The sequence below is a fragment of the Aquila chrysaetos genome, chromosome 22, assembly GCF_900496995.4.
Source record: "Aquila chrysaetos chrysaetos chromosome 22, bAquChr1.4, whole genome shotgun sequence".
In the NCBI taxonomy this organism is placed as follows: domain Eukaryota; kingdom Metazoa; phylum Chordata; class Aves; order Accipitriformes; family Accipitridae; genus Aquila; species Aquila chrysaetos.
The window spans coordinates 17,875,777-17,899,006 of record NC_044025.1 but is presented as its reverse complement, the minus strand read 5'-3'; the positions used below and the strand labels follow the sequence as shown (position 1 = coordinate 17,899,006).

Here is a 23,230-nt window from a genome sequence, read left to right as displayed (position 1 = left end):
CTGAGAAAGCGTTAATTTCAATGACCTTGGTCATGAATGTGTGTGGAGCTCCATATGATGTCCCTGCATTTATGCACTTAATATTTGACTTATAAGAAATAACCTGTACTTGCAGTAGTGGTACTGACAGCAATAGCAAGTATGTATGGAAAGTTCATCCTTTTTCTCAAGTCTGTTATCTCTCCACATACAGATCCCCTCCTACACAGGGCATTTGCAGGAGGGTAGCAGCTAAGAGGTGTTAGAAAGAGGTTCTTTTCCATCTGCATATAAATCCTACATGATACCATGGCTGTACAAATCCTTATCCAGTTCAAAAAAAGTCCTTGGGGCAGGAATGGGCAGTACAGTCAGAAATTGCTTTACTTAGACCCCAAGACAAGGTTAGGAGTTGGCAGTATCGTGGGTGTTGTAAAGCAAGGAGAGGTAGAATTATAGGGCAAAGCAGGATTATGTAAAGACAGATCCTGTGATATATGTGTTCTCCTAAGGAAAACTAAGGACCCAGAATTTAAAGAGCATAAAAGTGGCTCAGAGTTACCACTGCTCACCTTAGTGCGAGCATGAGCATGATCTCTCTCTCCAGAAGATGTTATCTAAACTCAACCCTCTTACTGGCCATATCAATAGCAATAACGTTACATGCTCTAATCTGTGTTAATTATAAAAATCCACTTGCCTTCATTAACCTCATCATTTTCTCGGTCAACCTGAGCCTTTAGTACATACCGCTTAATCAGACGTTTCATTATTTTCTGAAAAGAGAACAGAAACACTTATCTTAACATGAGCTTATCCACATTGCCTTAATTCTAGACTCGTTATGAGCAATTCAAACACCTGACTTCACTATGGATAAAACCTGGCTTCAGATGATGCAAAGAGAATTTTTTTATTGACTTCCCATTTATTTTATACTTCATGTTATGAACTTTGTACTACAATAGTTGATTGACAGCTATTTCATAATGAGCCCACAGATGAGGCACTTTGGGGTATTTGGTGGGATGCACATGAATGTAGAGTATGTCCCACAGACAGAAAAAAACCATAGATGAACCAATAGCAAGCTAAGAAATGGGATCCGGAGCCTTCCTTTAGCATGTTGCTGTTTAATGTATCAATAAAAGATACTTTACAGGAAGAAATAAATGGTTAATTAATGAAGTTAGCAACCTCACTCATGATGATGAACTAAACATCTGACCTGAGGTTAATGGAAAGACTCTGTTTGCCTTGCAATTGGGGTTTTAGGAGAGAAAACAAATTTAGTGAAGGACAGAGAAAAGACAGTTTGAACAGAAGTGGAGAACTTGGCTTAAGGGAGAGAAGTTTCTTAGGGAAATGGCAGATTTTAAGGGACATGCACAGGGGAAAAAATAGAGCCATGTAGACTTATAAAATGGGAGATGGTTGTTAGTAAGGAATAGTGTATATGGAAATAGAAGAAGATGGCTATGGATACAAGCTTGCAATGTGATATTGTTCCCAAAATGCATAAATTACATTTATCTAGAAGGAAGGTAACTTTGCAGTCTTGGGCTACACGCTGGGTTACAGCTGAAGGCCTGTGTCATTGCCAGTTCTTCACTACAGAAAAGACACTCATCAATGAGGAAAAAAAAAAAAAATCTCGACTATGATAAACAAAAAGTGTTGCTCTGTCAGAGGCAAATTTAGGTGCATCCTCTGCAAACAGAGGAGAGCTCAGTGAGCATCCAAGAACAGATACACAAATGTCTTTCATCGACCAGATGGCCACTGTTAAGGGAAAAGCCTCTCCCAGCATGGGCTCACTTATTCACAGAGCCATCACATGTCTCTGCTTTGAACATCACTGAAAAATGCTGCTCAGAGTGTGAAATATGAATTAAGAAATCAGTACACCTGCTCTTTTTTCTTAGTAGCCAAATATGGATTACAGCAGCGCAAAAGGCATGTGAACATCAAAGAAGGATCCAGTCATTTGTATATGTCATGCAGCCATGGAATATGGGATGTCTAAGACTGTCCTTGTATCAAAGAGGCATCTGGCTAACCGGGTGAGTCATTAAGGCAACAGAGATGAGGCAGAGCGCACGTACGGTGTGTTGAAGATGGCCAAGGTAGTAGAATCCAGAGGGAGGTAGGGTTGTCACCTGAGAAAACATAAATGAAGTAATGTTTGGGGAAAGTAGGGAAATCCTGGATCCAAAAAGAAATTATTTTTTCAGAACAGACGACAGAGGAAATTTAGACTAAAACAAGGAATCATCGCACAGTGAATGCTCTTATTACCTGGAAAAATGTGATAACATAACATCTATCTACTCCAGTTCCCATAGAGCTCGTATTTCTGAGGGACGCTGCTCAAATGCTATCCTATATTAACCACTATGTGTGATGGAAGTCACACGTGTAAGGCTGCCTAGTCTATCAAATACATGTTGTAGTCAGATTTGTCCACAGAAACTAAATACTAAAAATGTGACCACTTTTTAACAAGAGTCTACTTAGCCACTTAGGAGATATCTCTGCCAATAGCTTTAGGAAAGTAATTAATTTTTGCCTTAATATTGCACTGTGGCTTCTAAGCTTTCTTCTCCCCTTCTCCCCAGTACTGCTCCTTTTAGCTACAGTGGGTGAAATAGCCTCTTGGCAAAATAATCCTGGTTCCTGCAGGGAAATGCTGAACAAAACTTACAGAAGTCTCGTGGTAATGAATGCTAAACTTGAAACAATTCAAATACGTCTGATTTCTATAAAATACTGTTCCTCCATTCTCTGAAAGTTAATCGAAATTCTTCAGGTCTTAGAATCTTTTATACTGTGCAATACTCAACTACTGAGTGTTGGTCTTAAAATGGTCTTAAAAGAATAGGTTCTAGGAACAGGTCAGGCATTTGTAAATTGTAACTCTGCACTGAACTAAATCTTTTTAATGTATTTATTGGCACAATCTCCAAGCTCTGCATTTGTCATCAGCTACCTGAATACCTCCTATACCTTCTAGCACAGAGGGAAATGAGAAGAAAAGGACAGATTTGTGGCCAAGGCACTGAAGTTGGACTCATGAGATGTGGGGCTCAATTTCTCGTTCAACCGTTTAGGCTTTTGGGTCTGGTAAGTCCTGCTGGACCTCAGTTCCTTGTCCTTAATGTGGAGGCCACGTTGTCTTCCCGCTTCATTGTTTATAGTGTTTTATTCCAGACTTCACTTACATGCACTGTTGAAGATCACATTGTTCCAGACCTTAATACTGCTATTCAAGTCACAGGTTTCTTCTTGATGCTGTGTTTGTGGGCACTGCAGATGTCATTTGACATGAGTGTGGGAGGTCCCAGGGCAGCACTAATGGGAGGAAATTCTTTGTACCTTCATGTCCCTGGTCAAAATCAGACGCAAGTCAACAGTGATCAGAGGGGACAACTACTCACTGGGGCATCAGATCTCAAATGTGGTGATCTCAAATGCACACATTATCAGTTAGGCAGCAGAAGAGCTCGAGAGTGAAGCGAGCAAAGGAATTTCCTTATTTCTCACCTCTTTGCTATTTTGTTTCTCCAAACAGCAAAGAAATATGCTGCTTAGACTTTAAAAGTAAAAACTATTCCTTCTATTTTTTTTTTCCTGACAAACCCTTTCATGAGTTGTTGATAGCATGGCAGACTGCAGTGCTGAAGGTGGGAAAAACTTGTGAGCTTAGCACAGCATTTTAGCAATGCTCCATCTCAAAGTCTCAGCGCAAGGGGGTTTGATAAAGGTATCCTTTTGCCTGGACTAGTTTATTCCCAGATCATAGCAGCTGTGTGTTGACTTGTTCTCCCTCCTTTTGAAATGATTGCATGTTTAGGTTCTGTATATTGTTATCCCTCAAGAGCACTATCTGTATGTAGTCCAAGTACACAGACTGCAGAAAAGCTACTGCTTCAAAGGTTTTCCCAGTAGTAGAAGAAAGCTTGCTGGCCAGATTATCAAACTGTTTGTTCTTCTTTATATTTAGATAATCAAGACTATTACACTGTCCTTATATTATCTGGGCAATTTCTTCCTGCAGCAACTGAAACTTTCTAAGATCATTTGAAGACAAACCTAGTAAGAGCATTATTAAAGCAGAATAACAGGTAGTTATCTTTTTCTATCTATTTTTCACAGCTGCCTTTAGCTTTTTCAACCTTGGAAATAAGGGTCTAATTTACCACAAACATTAGGCAGTCTCATTTAGAATTAATAGCTCCAGGAAGAGAATGAGTCCAGCAGAGGCTGACACATCTTTCCATTACCTATGGGTTTGAATGGACAGGAAAATGCCAGAAATGCTGAAATGCTATTTTGAGCAGGACACAATCATTTCTTCCCTTTGCCTTTGATGGTATCAAGCCAACTAACTCCAGATGCCAGAGTGAATGTACCCCATTTCTAACTTAGATTTTTAGATACTCCTCCTATCCTGGCACAAAAGCCTGAACAACTTTTAAAACCAGTAGAAATTTATTACTGGTCTGCTGTACAGCCTAGGAGCCCATTGTGCTGGATACTGTACCAACACAAGACAAATTACTTCTAGATTTGCCATTGCACACATTTTATTCAACTTAACTACTACTTTCCTAAACTCTCTTTAATGTCGGTTCCTTCAGACACTTCACTTGCTGTCAGATTCCTTTTCACTTTATGGTAAAAAATAAGGAAAAAATCCCCTGGGGTACATTTTGCTTGTTGTGTTACTCTACTACACATGTTTGCACAAGAAATAATACATCTGCTGGCATGAACGCTCCAGCTGAGACAGACAGTTGTGTTAGTTTGTGCGATGGCTGGGGTACCCTGTGCCACCGCTCCAGCCGCAGGTATTTTTGAACCGTACCACATTGCAGGTTTAGCTTGGTAGGACAAGTCACTGCCAGAGAAAGGACGTGCAAATGTTAATGCAAAGGCTGGAGAGATGATGCTATGTCATGACAAATGAAATGCTGTCGATGCAAGACTGGAGGATCAAAGCTTGAATGATATTTCTTGTATTAAATTAAATACCCTCGAGTGGAATTAATCAGTGTGACAAACGCTAACACCACGTGTATTTCCATGGGTGATAGGTTGTCTTTGTCCCTGAAGTGCCCCAGCCCGGTCCTGTGCCCGTGCCTGGTGTGTCACAGGATGGCATTAACTGGAAGAAAACGAACATCACCCTTGCAGGTAAGAGCTGTTCACAGACAGATCTCTTCCCTGGCTCTTGCTTTCAACGATGTGATTACCTGATATCTTGTGGGCTTGTTATAAGCGTTCTTCCCAGAAAAAATGTCTGTATTTCGAGCGCTAGAGTGAAAACGAACTTTCTGAAATTATAAAATATCATGATATAATTAAATCAATGATAGTTTCTCATACCCAGACAGCCCCAAACTAAACAGAGCTTTATAAAAACAGTAGGAAATGGTTTAATGTATGAGTAGAATAAACCCCAGCACATTCAGGTCTAAAAAAGTAAACTTTTGAAAGACAGAAAAGGGTCAAAACCCACAAGTTACTGAAAAAAAAAAAAGGACTTTAAATTGTCTAGACAAAAATGGTATTCTCACACAAGTTTTAGACAAGAAGGTGTTAAGAGGCACAAAACTTGCTAATCTAAAATAGATCAGTGATTATCAATTTAGAACACAATTTAAGGAAGGAAGAAGAATAAATGCTTATGTTTAGAGAGAACAAATCTATGTGGTACAAAAACAAATTTTGAAACAGAATTGATTTTCAATGGTCCTTTTCAAAGAGCAGTACAATACACTACTTTTTCAGCTCAACAAAAATATGCTTTTTTTTTTTTTTTTTTTTTTTTTTTTTTTTTTTTTTTTTTAGAGAGCGAGCAGTATTTTTTTTATCAGAGGACATCACAGCTACTAATTTTGTGCTCTAGAAGCTTCCAAGGAGACTTTTCTGAAGACTACACACAGTATTTGTAACAGATTTCTTTGACTCTGTTATCCACCTCTGAACATTTTGGTTCAAGTGCTAATGAAAAAAATCACTTATTCAAAGGAATTAATTCATATCATAGACCCAAAGGAGCCAATACATATCATAGGCCTCTGAACCTCTATGCAAGTGTATGTACAGGGAAAGCCCTGGTTAAGGGTTTTGCTTCCCTGACTGGACCAGAGATCCTGAGAAATAGGTGACTTTTTAAAAAAATTATTATTATTTTAAAATCGGGATGCTGGTAATGGTTGGACTGAAAGTCTGATATAATAATGTAATTAGGTTTTTTTATTTCTCACTCATCAGGTGTGCCATGGTTTTACAGAGACTGTTTTGAAGATGATCTGTGAACAAAATCAACAGGCAAGCAAGAAATGACTGATACCTTTAATTGTTTATGTCAAAGCCATGGTTACCATGAATTTTGCATGAGTTTCATGAAAGAGGGCAAGCCAGACACTTTCACTCATGTGGCTTGGGGAACAAGGGGCTTGGAGAAAATTTTATTACTTTGGTTTGTGCTTTGAAGCAGAAATTAAATTTCAAACAAAGGAAGCTTTGTGTGGTTAGATTCAAATAATGTTTAAAAATATTATTTTTTTTAATCATTATTTGAGACAGTTAAAGGACAAACATTTCTTTTATTTCAAGACTCCACTGTTCTAGTGGGCCTTTAAGTAATCAATAGTAGTGTTAAATGAATTTATAGAGTAAAATGCCCCCAGTGCTTGTCTATCTTGGCAATGCTCACAGTGTTGGGTAGTTAAATTAATTGCTAGCATGGAGTAGACCCCATGGATATGCTTCTCCTTTCAATTTAGGCTCTGGCAGAGACTGAATGAACATTGGACCTGAGCAGTCCACTTAAATTCATGGGAGCATGATCTCCTCCAAGGCCATGGGCATTGCCTGGAGCCAGATGGTTCACCATGAGTTGTGTTGCTCAGCTGTTTGCTCCTTCAAAGAGAGCCAAGAGATCCAGACGAAGCCCAAAAGCAGGCTGCACATTACAAAGGTGAACTCTGTAAAGCCTCCTCCAACCTCCCTTTCCTTCTCCTCCGTCTCTCTTATTACACCTCCTCTCTTTTGCAGGCTTAAAACTGGGGGTTGGCTGCCCAGTCTCAGTTGGAAAGTCCTAGTGTCACCCACTTCTTCCCTCTCCTGTGCAGTGCCACGCAGCTGGGGTTTTAAAACCTGGATGGATGAGTCTGAGACCAGGCTGAGGGAATAGCAACATGCCCCAGAAAGGCTGGCCAGCCTGCCAAGGAGCCACGCTGGCCTCTCATGTGCAGTGACTGTAAGAAATGAGAGACAACACATTTCAGAGGACTTTTCCTTTCCCCCAGGAATGGGGTTCCCAGTGTTGTTCTCTTGTTTCAAACCCAGCTTGAGCTGAGAAAATTAAATAAAGGCCAGGACACTTTTAAGCAAAGCTGCTTCCTCCCATCTTTGAATCCACTGAATTTGATGATGGCAGCTGAGTGCCTGTGAATGTTTTGGGTGTTTTCTTCTCCAGCGTAAAGCAGGTGGAATTGCCCTGTGAGTGGGATGATGTTTGTGATGGATTTATGTGCTAGGAATGCTTCATCCCAGTGATGCTCAGCACTGTGTTGCAGATGATAATTTCCGCAGGCAACATCATTTTCTCTAATTTCTTTGGCATTTTCCCATGGGGGAGCAAAGCTAATTCTGTTGGGAAGGGTCTGGATGCTAACCATATTCTTGCATCTCTCTTGCTTTGTCACGCAGACAACTCACTAGTGCTGAGGAAAGTGTACCGCTGTGTAGCCAGTATTTCCAAAGCAAATTTCTATTTCAAATGACCAAAGGGGCGGTGGCTGAGGCAGGATCTACCCATTAGTGGCTACACATCACTAGGCAGATGTAAGTAGAGAGGTTGTTAATTATAGCTTTAGGTATCTAGGAGGTGTTATTAAGCACTGCTTGGAAACTTGTTCCCAAACCTGGAATGGCAGTAAATGTAATGACAGTAAAATTAATTTGGAAATCACTTAAAGGGAGGTGGATGTTTTGAAAAGGCAAAAGGCCTGCTGGGTAGATGAGGAGTCAGACAAGCTGGGATCCTGTTTGTGCCTCTGCTTCTGCCCTTCATCTTTGACCTTGCTTATTTGACCTTGGGAAACTCCCTTATAAAAGTGCCTGCTTTTATAAAATTTGCTTTTTTCCAGGTGTCCAGACAGTGCCTAGTATAATGAGGCCACAAGTCTGGGAGGACCCTCTAGGTGCAACGTAATGCAAGTGACATGCAATGATGAGGCTGTGCTGTCTCTGATATACTTGTGTACCATGGAACCCCTTCCAGAAGGTTCCTGGCATGAATCCTTTCTACAAAGAAGGCAAAAAGTGAAGATACAACATACCCGTTGTTTGGAATTCAGCATCCCCATCTCAAGATCATTTTCACAGTTTTTGGCCTTAGATTTGCAGAGTTTTATGAGGCACATTTTTATTCTCAGTATGAGATAATAAAATGATTTAGGGCTTGGCACTAGATTAAAAGGAGCAGGTAAAGTCCTTCCTTCGTCAAAGTAGGATAGCCAGAGCTTGGCACGTGCAAACTTCCACTCCACATCTGCATCCTCCTTGGGAAGGGAAGAGAAAAAAAAGAACACCCAAATGCATGATTAGTAAATAGGAAGGAATTTACCTGTGAGAAGAACAAACATACAGGCAGGATTTAACTAGAATCAGATTTCTGTTTGCCAAATGAAGACCTTTGTGCACAATGTGTCTTTGTAGGTGGTTTTGTGATAACCTCCAACTAAGGAAAATTTTGACAAAGCAATGGATAAACAGAGAGTATAAGTCCTCCAAATACTAGACTATTTCCTGTTTCCTTGGCTATGAAAGGGGTTGTCTTTCAGTAATAATCTGGTGCTTGTGCTATGCTGATAAAAGAATATGTCAGAACATACACAGAGTCATGGAAACCAGAAAAAGCTGTTACATGCACAACAACAGCAAAGACTGTCTCTGATTAACTGCAATGCTATCTGACTGCCAGCTAACTGTTACCACTGCATTTGTCAGGAATCCCCCATAGAAAAGGATGATTTCTTCTATCATTAGCTGATTTCCTCATGAATCCTGTTTGCATTCACCATCACATATCCCTAGATCACTACACCTTAATTCTCTTACTATTCACATCAGTGGATGAAAGTGGAGAAAAAAGGCCATCACTCGGTGCCTGTGAACCTCCTTTACGAACTGTCAAGGTGTGCCAGGATCACTTCCATGTACAAGGGCAAAATTAGCACATACTTTATGGATCTGCTTGGCATTTGTACAGGAGGCTGGTCAGGGCCGTGTATCAGGACCATTTATCAGGCAAAAGAAAGGATGAGATACAGCTGCTCTATAGCTGTTTTCATTGTGGTTTATACAGAGGCCAGCAGCATCAATAGAAGCATGGGTCTGCCAACACCCCGTACTCATGTACATCTGTGTTCTGCTGAAATTAATAACCTCTGATTAGCCCGTACCTCTGACACCCAGTCAAAAACTGGCATAACACAATTGAGATTAATTCTGTCACAGTTACAGCAATATGTCTTCACCAATGGAACAGCATTCACCTCTGCCGCTTGGTCTTATTGTTTGGGGTTACACCTCACAGAAGCCTTAAGCTGAATTACAGTAGAAATCACTTGTGAACAGTTTTAATGCTTTTCTCTTAAGCAGGTAAGAAGTTACTAATGGAAGTAGGTTTGGTTTCTGGCTGGCAAAAGGATTTTTTCTTTCCATAAATGCAAAGTTGACAGGAAGCACTAATACTTGAGGCATAAACAGAAGAAAAACAGAAGTAGCTCAAGAGAGATGTCCAATGGAAAGCATGAGAATATGGTCTTGTCACTCCAGCTGACAGTAAAACACGTTCCCAGTGACCATAATGGAATTTAATTCCTAAGTAATGACCAACCTCTGTTGTTATTGACATTGATGTCATCAGATAAACAAACACATTGCCAAAAGGGACTTGCTCTGTAGTCATTAGGATGACTCTGTCTTTAACCTCCCTGCTCCTGAGGATTGAAAGGTACTGGTATGAGATTTATTAGTTTTTCTCAGTCCTCAAGTAGGAGGATCTGAGCCAAATAGCTCACACTTGTTTTGCTTGCTGATAGTTACAAGTAGTCTTTAACAAAGTTTTGAAAATTTCCACGCAATCAAGAAGGATGATAAAGCTTTTTTCCAGGAAAATGGTCATCACAAAGTTGAGACTAAAAAGTTAATATAGGCCACTTATTCTGGTATTTTTAGAGATTTTTCTTCTGAAACTTTCAAGAGTATCTCTACCTACTACAATAAACTAGAAAATGCAGTAAGAGGCTGAGACCCCTTCAGAAGTAAATCTTGTTTCAGTAGAAGAGGGTTCGGGAAGATGCTTGATCTTACGTGATTAGAAACCTTTGGGGAAATGACTCTGTCTTCTGCATGCAGGAAAGCGTCTGGGGCAGAGAACATATGTAAGGTCTCTCTGACATTTAGATTTAGTTACAGCATGCACAAGATAGAGTTATATTTGCACTACAGTACATGGATGAACAAGACATTACAGCGAGAAAATATTTTCAGCTCTGGCCTTTTGCAGTGTCAGCTTCTGAGGGGAGATTACAACAAATAATTAATACAAACCCAGCTACAGAAACTTGACATTTAACGAATTAGAAAAAAGATGTGACTCAGCATATACCTTATCCAAATAATTTTTTTTTCTGCTTTTATATATATTAGCAGGGAGTTGTTTATGTCCAAAGCTTTTAGCAAATCCAGTCTGCTAATAGCAATACTACTGAACAAGGTTGGGTAAACCCTGCAAACGCCTTTCTGCAGAAACCTATTCATATTCCTTGAGGGCTATGTTCATGTCCTTTAAAAGATGCAGTTATGTTTTACAGACCTATACACTCCTCAAAAAAATCTGTATCAAGGTTGTATGCCTGGTATTTGGAAAATATGGATTTTTTAAAATATGCATACATGAGTTTCAGACTTAGATGGGCTTGGGCATTTAACCAGTAGAGAACAGGGCAAAAAGTCAGATGAAATATTAGTCAATCTATCATAAGCAAACAATGCAGCTAAGGTAACACACATGGATAAATGATCATAACTGACAAAGGTCATAAAAAATATCACAAACTGCTTTCAATAAATACATGTAAAGGAAATTGGGTTTACTCACAGACGGTCATTAAAAACAAGGAAGTTGAAGTTGTTCTAGAAATGATTCATTGTTAATTATTCATTCAATCCTAATTTAGGGAGGACAGACACAGCCTTAAGTCTTACAAAGTGTAAGATCTGAGTTTCTACAGCACTCTAATCTTGCAGATGGAATAAGCTACAGCTTCCTTGTTTTTTTTAACATTTTCATTATCTGTGATAATTAAGTACATTAAGTTTGTAATCTAATTTCTTATCTTACCTCAATTTCCTGATAGGAGTTGTTGATCATGGCTATTAGCATATTAAGCAGCACCACCACCATAGTCACGTTATATACTCCATAGAGTACATATCCAATATTCTCAATGAATTTATGATCGTACTTCAGCACCACAGATATCACTTCAGATAAGCCAAATATTGACCAGAATAAGGTTTTAAAACTTTCTTCTACCCTAAAAACAAAGCAAACAATCACTTTAGAGAGTTGACACCAGGTTAGCCAGGCCAAATGCTAATAATGAAAGTGGCAATCCACCAACATAAATATGATGCCTTGGCACACTTATTGTAAGCCATTATCCAGCACCCAGGGATGTTGCAAATCATATTTCCTGATTTGATAAAGAAATATGATTTCTGTTTAATACTATAAAGTTAGAGTGACCCCTCATTTGCTCCATCTGTTCTTCTCAGGTACATTATTTGTCACTTGGATTTTGTGTCCCTGTTAAGGACTTCTCCATGGACAACTTACAGTTTGAAACTTTTTGCATAGGGCTTTTTAATTCTACTTACTCACGCTTTTCTCATCCAGAGAAGACAGGCAGAGATTATCTGGGAAAGGGAAGAAGGAACCTAGTTTGACCTCCTTATATGTTGTTTCCAGGGCAGAAGGGAAGCACTACTTGTTATGCAGAAAAAGTGACTGAAAAGTTCTGATTAGTGGCATTAATATAATGAGCACACAGTGTAAATGTAGTCAACCCATAGTCTGATTTTCTTCCCATCCTGCTTTGGTACTGTAAACAAGTCAGACGCCCAAGCATTTGTAGCAAAAATCTGAAATTAAGGAGCGATAGAAGACGTTGCAGGGAGGCATTTTGATATGGTTATTGCCCTTGCTTGAAAGTAGAAAGGAACCAGAGGAAAAGAAAAAGGTTGCAAACAGGAAAAAAAGAGGAGAATAAGCCAATGACAGAGGGAAGTGTGGCTGGAAAGGATGCAGCCGGACTGACAGGCCAAAAAGAGAGTCTGATGCAGAGGAGTCAAAGCTGTAATTGGCAGGAGGGGAGCAGCCACAGCTGAAAAGGAAGGAAGGAAGAAGGAGGAGGGACGCTGGTACATTTTGGAAACAGTTTGCTTAATTTCTAATTTAGAAACACTTTTGCCTTCACTGAACAATCCTTAGCATGTTAACAGTTACTTACCTCCCCTCTCTCCCTGCCTGCCAGGAGGTAAATGCCTTCTAAGAAAACAATGCCATTTACAAATTATTTTGATGAAATGTTTTTTACTAGGGTGGCAGCCTAATCCTGCTAAATCTCTGCCTAAACCCAGATCATAGACACAAACTAAAACATATCCTAAGGGAACAAGAAGCTTTACATCAACTCCAGTATCGATTACACCATGCATAAAAGCAAAAGAAATTAGTTTCAACCATTTGAAAGGCTAGTGCAGACCACTGGGCAATTCCTTTCTGCCACAGCAAACTGGTATTTATCTCCCATCATAACTTATGGTATTCCACATTCCATTTACATGTAGTAGTAAGACTGCAGTAAATATTTAGGTTTTATTTTCAGCCAATATAACTGCATTGACTTGTGGGGATTAACCCTGAGTGGTGTTTCACATAGATGTTGCACAACTTCATTTAAAATGTGGCTTTCTATTGGGTCTCCATATCAGGGACACAGAGTCACTGATCCCATGTTCACTCCCCCTTGCTGCTTTGCCTGAGGCTGGGACAGCATGCAAAGATCCACTTGGGGGATGAGCTATGACTGCGCTGCAAACAAGTGCCATCACTTTTCCACTTGCTGGACATTTCCTCTCCTGTAACGCTCTGCTTTTGTCTCCTGTCCTCATTTGCAGCCAAGGGTTGCTGGCATTAATGTGTCAGATAGATACCCTTTGCTTTTATGGTAGCAATCTGGCCAGTGCTTATTCTATAAATGTTGTACTTTCCAGTTAAAGAACACATGTAACACCAAAAATCTCTGGCTTTGAAACCCACCACCTAAGTAAGTCACTTATCAAACTAATAAAAACCATAACCCTCAGCCTTGATCCCAGTGGCACCCTGCTATTAACCTTCCTTTTTTAATTTGGAAAGGTTCCCTTAGTTTTCCACCCTCCCAGCAGATTTTAATACAACCTGTCAACTCTGTTGCTTTTCCGCAGCTTAAGCATTAACCTTTGTTCTGGCGTCCTGTCAGATTCTCCTTCAAAAGTTAATTAAGGACTGTGAGCGGCCCTGACCTCCCTGAGCACTGCAGAGGAGGCAGGCAATGGCTCCAGTGCAAATGTCCATAGTCCTTATTCCCAGGGTCAGGTGAGGGACCAGCACCCACGGTGGTGGGACTGGAAAGGTGGTGTGAGAGGTGGACCTCACCCGTAGCACCCCAAAATGGTGTTTAGCAATGCTCCCAGGCAGACACAGGTCTCCCTGTTGTAGAGGAAACATTTCTAAGGAAATTTTGTACTAGTCCATCCCTACCCTCCAAAAAGGCTGGATGGCTCTTTCCTTTTCCCTTTTAGATTACTGACAAATTGCACGAGATTTGGCACAGGTCACAGGGAACATCAGTTGGCTGTTTTGGTTGGTTTTTTTTTTTTTGAGAACATCTCACTAAAACACGAGATGAGGATGTCTGGAGCCAAGTTTCAAAGATTCCAAGATGTTGATGTGCCTCGTCATTGCCAGCTAAGCAATTTACCCCCTTCCTGCAAGGTCAGCGGGTGTTTTATCCTTCTGAAAGGCAGACAAATGAAGGAATGGAGGAAGGCAGGAGTTCTGCCCAGACTGACAGCTCCTGGCAGCAGGGGGATCTGGCAGTGGCAGATTGACTGATGCTCCTTGTGGAGATGGGTACCTGCACTCTCTCTCTGCCACGGTAGAGCCAACGGTTGCAGTGAGGAGAGAGCAGAGATTTTTTTTTGTTTGTTTCTATACACGCAGGCTTGTAAAAGTTAAACAAAGTTTAAAAAGTTAAACATTTTGCATCAAGGAAGAAAACAGACCATAGGCAATCATCTAGTTGCAGATTTTCCTCGCTTTTGTAAACAGCGGTGTGCTGTTCATCAAAAAAGATCATGGCAAGGCTATGATTTCATGCCAATCTTGTGTCCTCCTCTTTAAGAAAGCTTAAGGCATCCTTTCTGACTGAGTTATTTCCTTAAACTGATTGGTTGAGACATAACACTGCCAAAAAAGCAATGCAGTCAATATAATCTACAAAAAGATCATATTTTGACAAAGTAAAATGAGAAAAAAAAAGCATTCAAGCCTCGAAGAAGCAACATTGGCACTGAAGAGTGAGTCACATCTCTCTTTGGGGAGAGGGAGACAGAAAACCTTGCGTGGTAGCCTTCAGCCTGATTTGTGATGCAGAAAGCAAGATGAATGCAATCAGTCTTGCCTCCATTTCGATTTTGTTTGCATAGCATGTTCTTAATTACAGGCTCTTTCAAGAGCTGTGTTCTGTACACAGCATACAATAAACAGATAAACATAGCTGGGGTCGGTTGCAACTGTCGTGGAAATGGTCTACTTTTCAGCATTGAAGACCTTCAAAAAATTTTTGAAAGTATAGCACGGTTAGCTAAATAATCTCTGTATTTAACTGTGTGAAATAAAGTCCACTGCATCTTTATTTCCTTCGCATCCAGGACATTAGAATGGAAGAAATGACAGAAACTTTGCATGGTAACTCATTTCAGAGGCCACTGGGGTGCTACGTGCTTGCTCTGTAGATAGCAACACAAGCAAAACTGAGCACAAGATTTCAAAAGTGCAATAGCAAGGGAAGGCGAAAGCTAAGTTGCACCAAACATTCACTGATTATTAACATTAGAACTAAGCAAGCAATTCCCTCTTAGTGTCGTCTGGACAAATGTACGCTCTTTTTTCTGCCTATGTACTGTCCTGGGAAGCTGTGGTTTTCTTAAATATGTAATTCAAAGTTATTTCAGTGAGTAGCTCTTTGTCTGTGAGGTTTCTCACTGAGGCTATCCAGTGAGCTGTCAATTCATTGCCCTTTGAAACTGGCCACAATCAATTACTGCACAAATCCAGCAGGTCTTTTTCTGTCATGACTAGCCAAGTGATCTCTGAGGATCAGGTCCCATAGTCAAATAGTCATATTTCTGAGTATAAAACTTGCTTACTGTAAAATTTCACCCATCCTCATTAGAAGTCACAAACAAGCCCACCAGGAAATGCATTCAGTGAAGTCACTGAAGTCACAGAAAGGTTATGAGGACACCAAAGTAAGCATTATTTTTCTTTGCCCCAGTGAATTGTCACAATAGTCAAGCTACTTAGTTCTAATATTGAAATTTTCCTTCCTTTCATGAATAAGTTAATGGCAGCAGGAGCCCACCATGTTCAGCAAGGCTCACAGGCAGCTCACGAAAAATAGAGAAGGAAATGTTGCTAGAATTGGTAGCTGCCCATCTGCCAATATAACCTTGTCATTAGCTTATTAAAATTGTTTGAGACTGTATACCTCAGGGTTTCTAGCTTGTTGAGCGAGATGTCTGAGAAGGATTTTCTGGATGAATGTTAATCTATTCTCTTTGTTTCATATGATGAAAGGGCTCATTTTCACTGATCATCATTTGACACTCCCATGTGTTTAAATAATCAGAAGAAAGTAAGTCCATTTTAAATCTCTTCCAAATTCTTAAAAGGAAAATTTATGCTCATGGAGAATTTGCTTCATAACAACATGAAGTCCCTCCAGGATAAGTAGTCACCAGGCTGAAGTTAAGGAGGAAGAGCACTGTCTTTTGACAAGACTCACGAATCCAGACATCCCTTGGGCATTTAAGCAATCTCTGCCAGTGAGCAGTCATCATTTTAGTCAATGTTTGCTCATTATTTCCATCAAAAGATAGTAACTACTGGAAGATCCACTTAGGTAATGAGTGCTAATGAGAGAGTTATTGCACGGCATTGCATCAGAGAGTAGAATTCTTCAGTGACGTGCTCTAGCAACGTGCCTGGGGGATACCATAACTGAAGGTTACTGTGCCACCAGGCAATCAAGGATGGTATCGACTCAACTTCTCATTAAGCCTTGTGCTTCAAGGGCATTTCCTTCTCTTCAAATAAGCAGCAAGTCACATCCCCCACACTCAATTTTTTTCTACCTTACTACCGAGCACAGATAAATGCAATTGCATCTGGCCTCATAAATCCTTCCATTAAAACGTATCCTGAGGTTAGAGGAGAGGTCTAGAAGGCATATTTGGCTCAATTAGAGAAAGTAAACATTATGTTACAGGATATATGTCGCACAAGAGGGTGGTGTGGTAAAACTGGCTCCTGTGCATTTGGAAGGAAACAGCCACTCGCAGGACAGAAATGATGCTGAAAAGGTCATTTCTCCTAGAGGAGCTACGAGCTAAGCCACCAGCTCACCACGTGACACGTTAGAGAAATGACACCTCAGATGCCGGCTGCTGTCTGCTCTGCATCTGGTAAACGCCGTGGGCTCACGCATTACAAGCATGGCGTGGTTGCCTGGAAGTCAGACCACAGCAAGGGGAAAACATTATGCCAGGCTTTCCTCTTCCTTCACAGACAGCTGTGTGGGAAGGGAAGTCCCCACCGTGTCCCCAAGACACGTCACGGTGGGTTTGTGAGACACAAAGCTGACTGCCACGGTGCTATGCTGGTGCCACATTGCAGTGCAAGGGAGGAGGTTTTCCTGCGGGTGTTTTCGACACCTCCCTCGGAGGGTGCTTGGGACACATCCCTCAGACACAGCAAGGCACCAGGCTCTCCCCTCCTCTGAAAGCTCCTTCGGGACCTCAGCTGTCCCCCCGCCAGGGTTGGGGCTTGGGTTCCCAGGGTCCTGGAGAATCAAGATTGCATTTTCTCCTACCTTTGAGCTGTAGGCTTTACCCTTTCAAAAGCAGCCTCAGTCTGAACCTCATTCCAGAAGCATTTGCCAACCTTTTTCTCTTCCCAACATCCCTGACAAGGTGGAGGCAGGACACTAGCACAGCCACCACCGCAGGGCTCTGCGGCCACCCAGCAAGCGCTGGTGGGTGAGCACAACCCAGGCAGACCCACTGCCCTGCGTGGCCAGTAACCTGGCTTGATGCTCTGTACAGCTTTCACATGGTCTCTGCCGAAAAGTTCCCAGTCGGGATTTAAAAAACACAGCCTAGGCATCCTGGCTTGTTTTGCTTTTTTGAGCATCACGAATAGCAGCTGGCTCTGCAGATGTGTACCTAATAATCACAGCTGCGCTCAGGTGGTATCCTAAAACAGACCCCACGTAAGCAAAATCCTCCCTTATTTTACATACACTTCGGCTTACGGCTTTAAGGACAATAATCTTAGGTCTAACCTCTTCTCCACTGCTTTTCTGGACTCATTAAACTGAACATCTCACAAAATATTTTCCTGATCTGTTATCTTGATTTCCAGAAATAATAGCTATTTCTGAACTACACGACTCCCTATGCTCAGGTCTTGAGCTGGCTACCAGGGCTGGAGGCTGTGCTACAAGTTTCCCAGGCAAAGTCTGGGTGTGACTTCCCCACACAACTGGAGTAGAAACTATCTGACAGCAGCAACAGACCAAAATGGATTGAGCCCTGCAAAAGCAGCCGCTTTTCCATAGGTACTCACGTTGTAAACGCAGGGTTGTATTTTGCACCAAGGTAGTAAGAATAAAGGTTGAACATTCCAATCATGAAGGCCAGGAACACCATGATGAAGATGACCATGAACTTGAAGATATCCTTCACAGTCCTCCCCAAAGAGATCTGCAGGGGGCCGAAGCTTTCGTTGGCTGGAAGAATGTAAGCAATGCGGGAGAAGCTGAGTACCACAGCTATTGCATACAGTCCTTCTGAAATGATCTGAGGATCCGAGGGAAGCCACTTGTTCCTGGCTAAAACAATACATGTACACTAGGTATTAGTAACAAAAAGTGTTAGATGGAAGTTATGATGATAAATGACCCCTTTTCAAGACTGAATCTTGGGTTTGGCTGGGAGTTAAAGCAAAAAAAAGGTTTGGAACAACTGGTCACTGAAGTCCTCAGCATGCTGTACAAGTACGGGTGAGAATAATTGTATTTTTCACATGGTAAAGATGAGAAATGAGCAAGTCACTGGGATTTACCAAAGTCACACAGCAAATAAATAGCATGGCTTTAATCAAATCTGATATTTTCCTTTTCCTAGTCAAACATCAACTGTGCTGTGCCTTTTCCATCTGAAGTCCTTGAGATGGAGAACCAAAACCACAACCCAGTGGAGTTTGGCTATAGATTTGGATACATGGCACTGTGTCAATATTTGGAAAGGAAGCATGAGGGAGACTGAGATCTCTATCCCTACCATTAGATAAGAAAGTTAGGATCTGTTCAGATAAAGCAGATATAACCATCAAGTGTATCATCTTCATGTCATCTGAAAATTAAAACCAATTCTTGCAGTATAGTCACTCTAATATTTTTACTTTAAAAAGCTTCTTGATACCAGATATGCATCATTTATTTAATCTACTGAAAATTTGAACATTGTTATTAATATGGCTTATAAGTGTCCTTGCATCAACTGAACTTCTTGATGAAAAGATTGTGACTCAGAGCTAAAACCTGTGACATCTTTAAGGACACAGCAGTAAACTTAGGCATTATTTTCCATAATCTGAACCAAAGGAAAAGCAGCAGATGGAGGAATTCGCAGGATCTGGTTGTGACATCCTGTTCTGGACCCTCTGCACCTTTGTATCATGAACTCACTTTAAATGGGTCAGCGGCAAACCAGCGAGAGGCAAACCACAACATCACCTCAGAGGCCTCTTGCTTGCCTGGGCAGGGAGAGGGAAGCTTACCTTCAGATGGGACACACCAAGCAAGAACCTGAGCTGGTGCGACCGGCTCATGGACCCACCAGCGAACATGTGGCCGTGCACCCTGGTGTGGGTTCAGGGCACGTGTCTCTGATGCCGCATGGTGCACGTCTACAGTGGATAAAGTCTGCTGCCCCAGATCTTCCTCTCCAGCCCAAGCCCATCGCTAGAATAACCACCTCACGACCCTAGGGAGCAAATGGCACTCCTCTGTGCCCAGGTCTCTAGCTCCTGCAGCCGCTCCATGAGCCAAAATCCCCATGGATTTTGCTCAGGAGTACATCTAAAGCTTGCGGACGCATGCAATGAATCCAGTCCCCACACTGGGGTGCAAAGCTCTATTCATTTGTGAATATCGAAGAAAAACCATTTCAGCCATCAAAAATAATGTTGTCAAGGTTATGCTACTGCTTGCACTTCCAAATGTTAGCACTTACAGATGGTATAGGCTTTCCAAAAATAAAGTTTTTCTCTTGGAGGAGCAGCAGCTTATGGGTGTAATTGGTGTTTCTATTTCCGTTATACAGGTGTCGGATGTAACAAAGATGCAGAGTGTGCCAACAGTTAGAAACGGAGCTCCAGATCCTATGTTTGTTCACACATCTCCCCCCTCTCACATTTGGAAAACGAAGCATGTTCATTCTTCTGTAATTTAAATTCTATTCTGCTCACTCCTAGTTCCTGATTATTTGTTGCTCAAGTTATTTTGTCAGGATGTGATTGACCTGAATGTAGCCTTAGCACAAGATCAGAGACTGAATGAGGCTCAGATCTCAATTCCTTTCTGACTGCTTAGGAAGATGGCTGGAATGGGTAGATCTGAGAAGAATAATTTGGTTTAATTAGAAAAAAACTACATAAATATCACAAAAAGAAAGCTGCTCTCAGCACTGCCAAACATTAGCCTAAAAGAACAGGAAGCATTAGATATAGCAAAAAGCATCTTACCATAAGTAAAGTAAGCAACTTCAGGGGGAAGGGTGACATTATTGAGGTCATCATCTTGAACGTACTGATCTACGTACTGTTGTGCTTCAGTTGCTTTGAGAAAAGCCATGAACCTGGCGGTGAACGATGCCACGAAGATGGACAGCATCCCGAAGTCCAGCAGGTTCCAGAGATGCACGACGTATTCGCGTGGACCCTCTTCCCAGATCTCCTTGCACTCTGACCATATCATGCCTGCGGAAAGGCCAGAGCACGTTTAACAGGCAAACACAGAGGGTGCTTTTTGTATTCCGACAGACACATTTCCTGGCTAACAGTGGCTTCTAAGACAGAAGCAAATAACTTCAATTAAACTGAATTTCTTAAGAATGGCTCGTGTCATCTTTTTCTTAAAAATTATTAAAAACTTTAAGCTTAGATGTCCTTTTGTGCATATGAGGTAGAAATTTCCAAATTTTACTATGTATGTGAGTCAATGGTAAAGTAGATTTCTGGTGATGTCAGAGAAAGCACAGTTCAGAAATACTGAAGACATTAGAAAATCCTACTGCTGATCTGTTTGTTTGGAAAAAATGTAGATTTCCTCTCTTGTCCCCCAAATCTCCTTGCTAAACTGTGCCACTGAAGATGGTATTGCTTGCTCTGCTCATGTTTTCCTCCTTCCCTAAAATAATGGGTGGGTCCATTTTGAGAATGGAAACAGATCTTTGTGAGAGAAAATTGGATCCAGGAGTAAATACAGTATGATTAGAGAAAAGGGAAGACAGAAGTTCTGCCCTTGAAGTTTTATATATTAAATAATAATGAATTTCCATACATTAAAATCTGATCTACCACTTTGAAAACGCTGAGTTTAGCCTGAATTTAGGATCTTTCTGCCAACAGACTTACAGATAAACCTAAACGCCAAACTCAGAAAATTCAAACGTTTTGACATTCATGTTCTACTGGGGAGTGCTGGGGAGGACAGGTAAGTTCAGTGGGCAAACTGGAGCTAAGAGCTCAGGTCAAATTCACCAACTTGGCCAATTTTCAATCACAGCAGGGCTCCAGGGCCAAAATCTTGCTTCTGAATAGCTAAAATATTGGAATATTTAACCCACTGATAAATATTTCCTGCACTTTACCCAATTCTGTTTCCATAGCAGCAGCAAAATTCACGTTTAATCAAGCAGGAGCAGTGCCTGCCAATTTCCATGTGGCCTCCTGCAACCTTGTCCTTTTCGTGAACTCTTCTCCATCCTCTTTACTGGAAGCTCTTGTGGTATGGCATGTAAATGCATTTGCCTGGCTACTTCAGAGACTCCTGGAAACACATGGTGTCCCAAGAGGCGCAGTTGAGGGCTGGGTTATAGGGAAGGAAACAAGTCAGTGTGAATCTAGCTGGAGGGTGGGGGAATGAAGAACTACCACTGTCAGTCCTTGTGCACAGGGAAGGATTTGAGAGAAAAGCGAAAACTAAGCTATCGATACTGCCGTCGGCCAAGGCACAGCTAGCCTGTGACCTCCAGAGCCCTGGAATCTCCAGGCAGGTACTTGGAGATGTACCCTGATATAGGTTATGCCCTGTATAGATCTCTTGGGAGAGAGCCTGAGGTCTGCTGAGCGCCGCGCAGAGCCAGAGGGAGGGCAGGAGAGGAGCCTCCCAGCTTTTCTCCTCGAGTCTGCGGGTGCTTGGCAGAGTAAAAGCAGGAACTTCATTCTAAGCCGTCATTCACCATGAGTAACATTTAATAATAAATAGCCTAAGGGAGAAGGTGGAAGAATTGGTTTCTCAGGAACTGTCCTGGAGCAAGGATGAAATATTAAAGAAACATTTCTAGCTTCAAAAAAAAGTATCCCAGAAGTGATAGAGAGGAGACATTAGCCCTACACATTATGTATGTGTGTCAAATAAAAGTACCAAAGCACTTCAGGAAATACCACATGCGTGGTAACATTGCCTACCAAAGCACTTGTTCCCTGATGCCCAGAAATGTCTTTTCTGGTTTAAATATTAACTCTCCCATCCAAATTTTTTTCTAATCTTGGTCAGTTAATATACCTAAGTCACAGATTAATGAAGCAAGAGATGTCTAAAACTGAGTAGACTGACTAAAATTAGAATCACTCTGTGAAAGTATCACACTATTGGCCTATAATTCATATCATTCTTTTTGCCAACTGTGTGACAATCATTTTTTATCCATACATATGGAAAAATGTCTATTCAGGACAAGTAGAAAAGTTACAGTAATTATTCGGTCAGTACTGCTGGGTAATTGTATATACATTGTGAGAGAGTAATTCAAAGCTTCTCCTTAAGTAAAAATACTGAGAAGAGAAAAAGCAGCTAAAATTCAGGGGCTGGGACGTAAGATAGGATCTAAGAAATAAGGGAAGGCAACTAGGCAAAGCAGATTTGCCAGGATGTGACGACATTTCAATGTGGTGTTTCTGAGGCCCCCAATGGTTCTGGGAGAGGTCGTTTCCCTGAGTTTGATGGACAGAGAGGTGGGATATGAGCAGCTTCTGCTCTCCACCTTCTGCATGTCCCTTGTGCCTGTTCTCCCACAGCAGGGATAGTCAGAAATGTCACCTTGATGGGCATTTCTGGTTTCAGCAGGGGAAGAAGAGTCTAGCTACAGGCACAGCCTGTCTGGAAGAAAAATGGAAGTGTGCAACAAGTGCTGTTCACCAGCTGTGCACAAAAAGGAACAGTTTGTCAGATTTTTATATCCACTGGCCTGGTACATAAATCACGAGCAGCTGATGTTGCAGAGCTGCCTTTGAGCCTTCCTGGATCCGCCAAAGGCTGATGGATTAAGAGACAGAGTTGTGCTCAGATTGTGTCTACTCAGAGCTTAAGTGCTACCTCAGCTGCTTTTGCAGTGGGGATTTTGTATCTCTAAATCAAGCCTCCCTGCTGCCAGTGCACACTTTCCTCCATATTGCTCACAAGGAAAATCCCAGCCTTCCTCACCTGAAGGCAAGAGATGGGAAGACCTGGCCACAGCAGGAGAGGCAGCCAAGGCATACAATGAGCCACAG

General features: G+C 41.4%; 1 protein-coding gene across 3 annotated transcripts in view; it reads right to left on the bottom strand.

Moving 5' to 3' along the window:
* Window positions 1-23,230, bottom strand: part of TRPC7 (transient receptor potential cation channel subfamily C member 7) — an 81,280-nt gene that overhangs the window by 1,176 nt on the left and 56,874 nt on the right. The window contains exons 6-12 of one of the 3 annotated variants that reach the window (XM_029998432.1): window positions 20,201-20,434; window positions 18,020-18,284; window positions 11,405-11,600; window positions 8,334-8,555; window positions 5,235-5,315; window positions 2,085-2,138; window positions 680-755 (exon numbers count right to left, since the gene is read on the bottom strand). In XM_029998432.1, coding sequence (XP_029854292.1) covers window positions 680-755; window positions 2,085-2,138; window positions 5,235-5,315; window positions 8,334-8,555; window positions 11,405-11,600; window positions 18,020-18,284; window positions 20,201-20,434 — 1,128 coding nt within the window. The remainder of the gene's footprint in view (window positions 1-679; window positions 756-2,084; window positions 2,139-5,234; window positions 5,316-8,333; window positions 8,556-11,404; window positions 11,601-18,019; window positions 18,285-20,200; window positions 20,435-23,230) is intronic. The other 2 variants (XM_029998433.1, XM_029998435.1) reach the window with 2 other exon arrangements.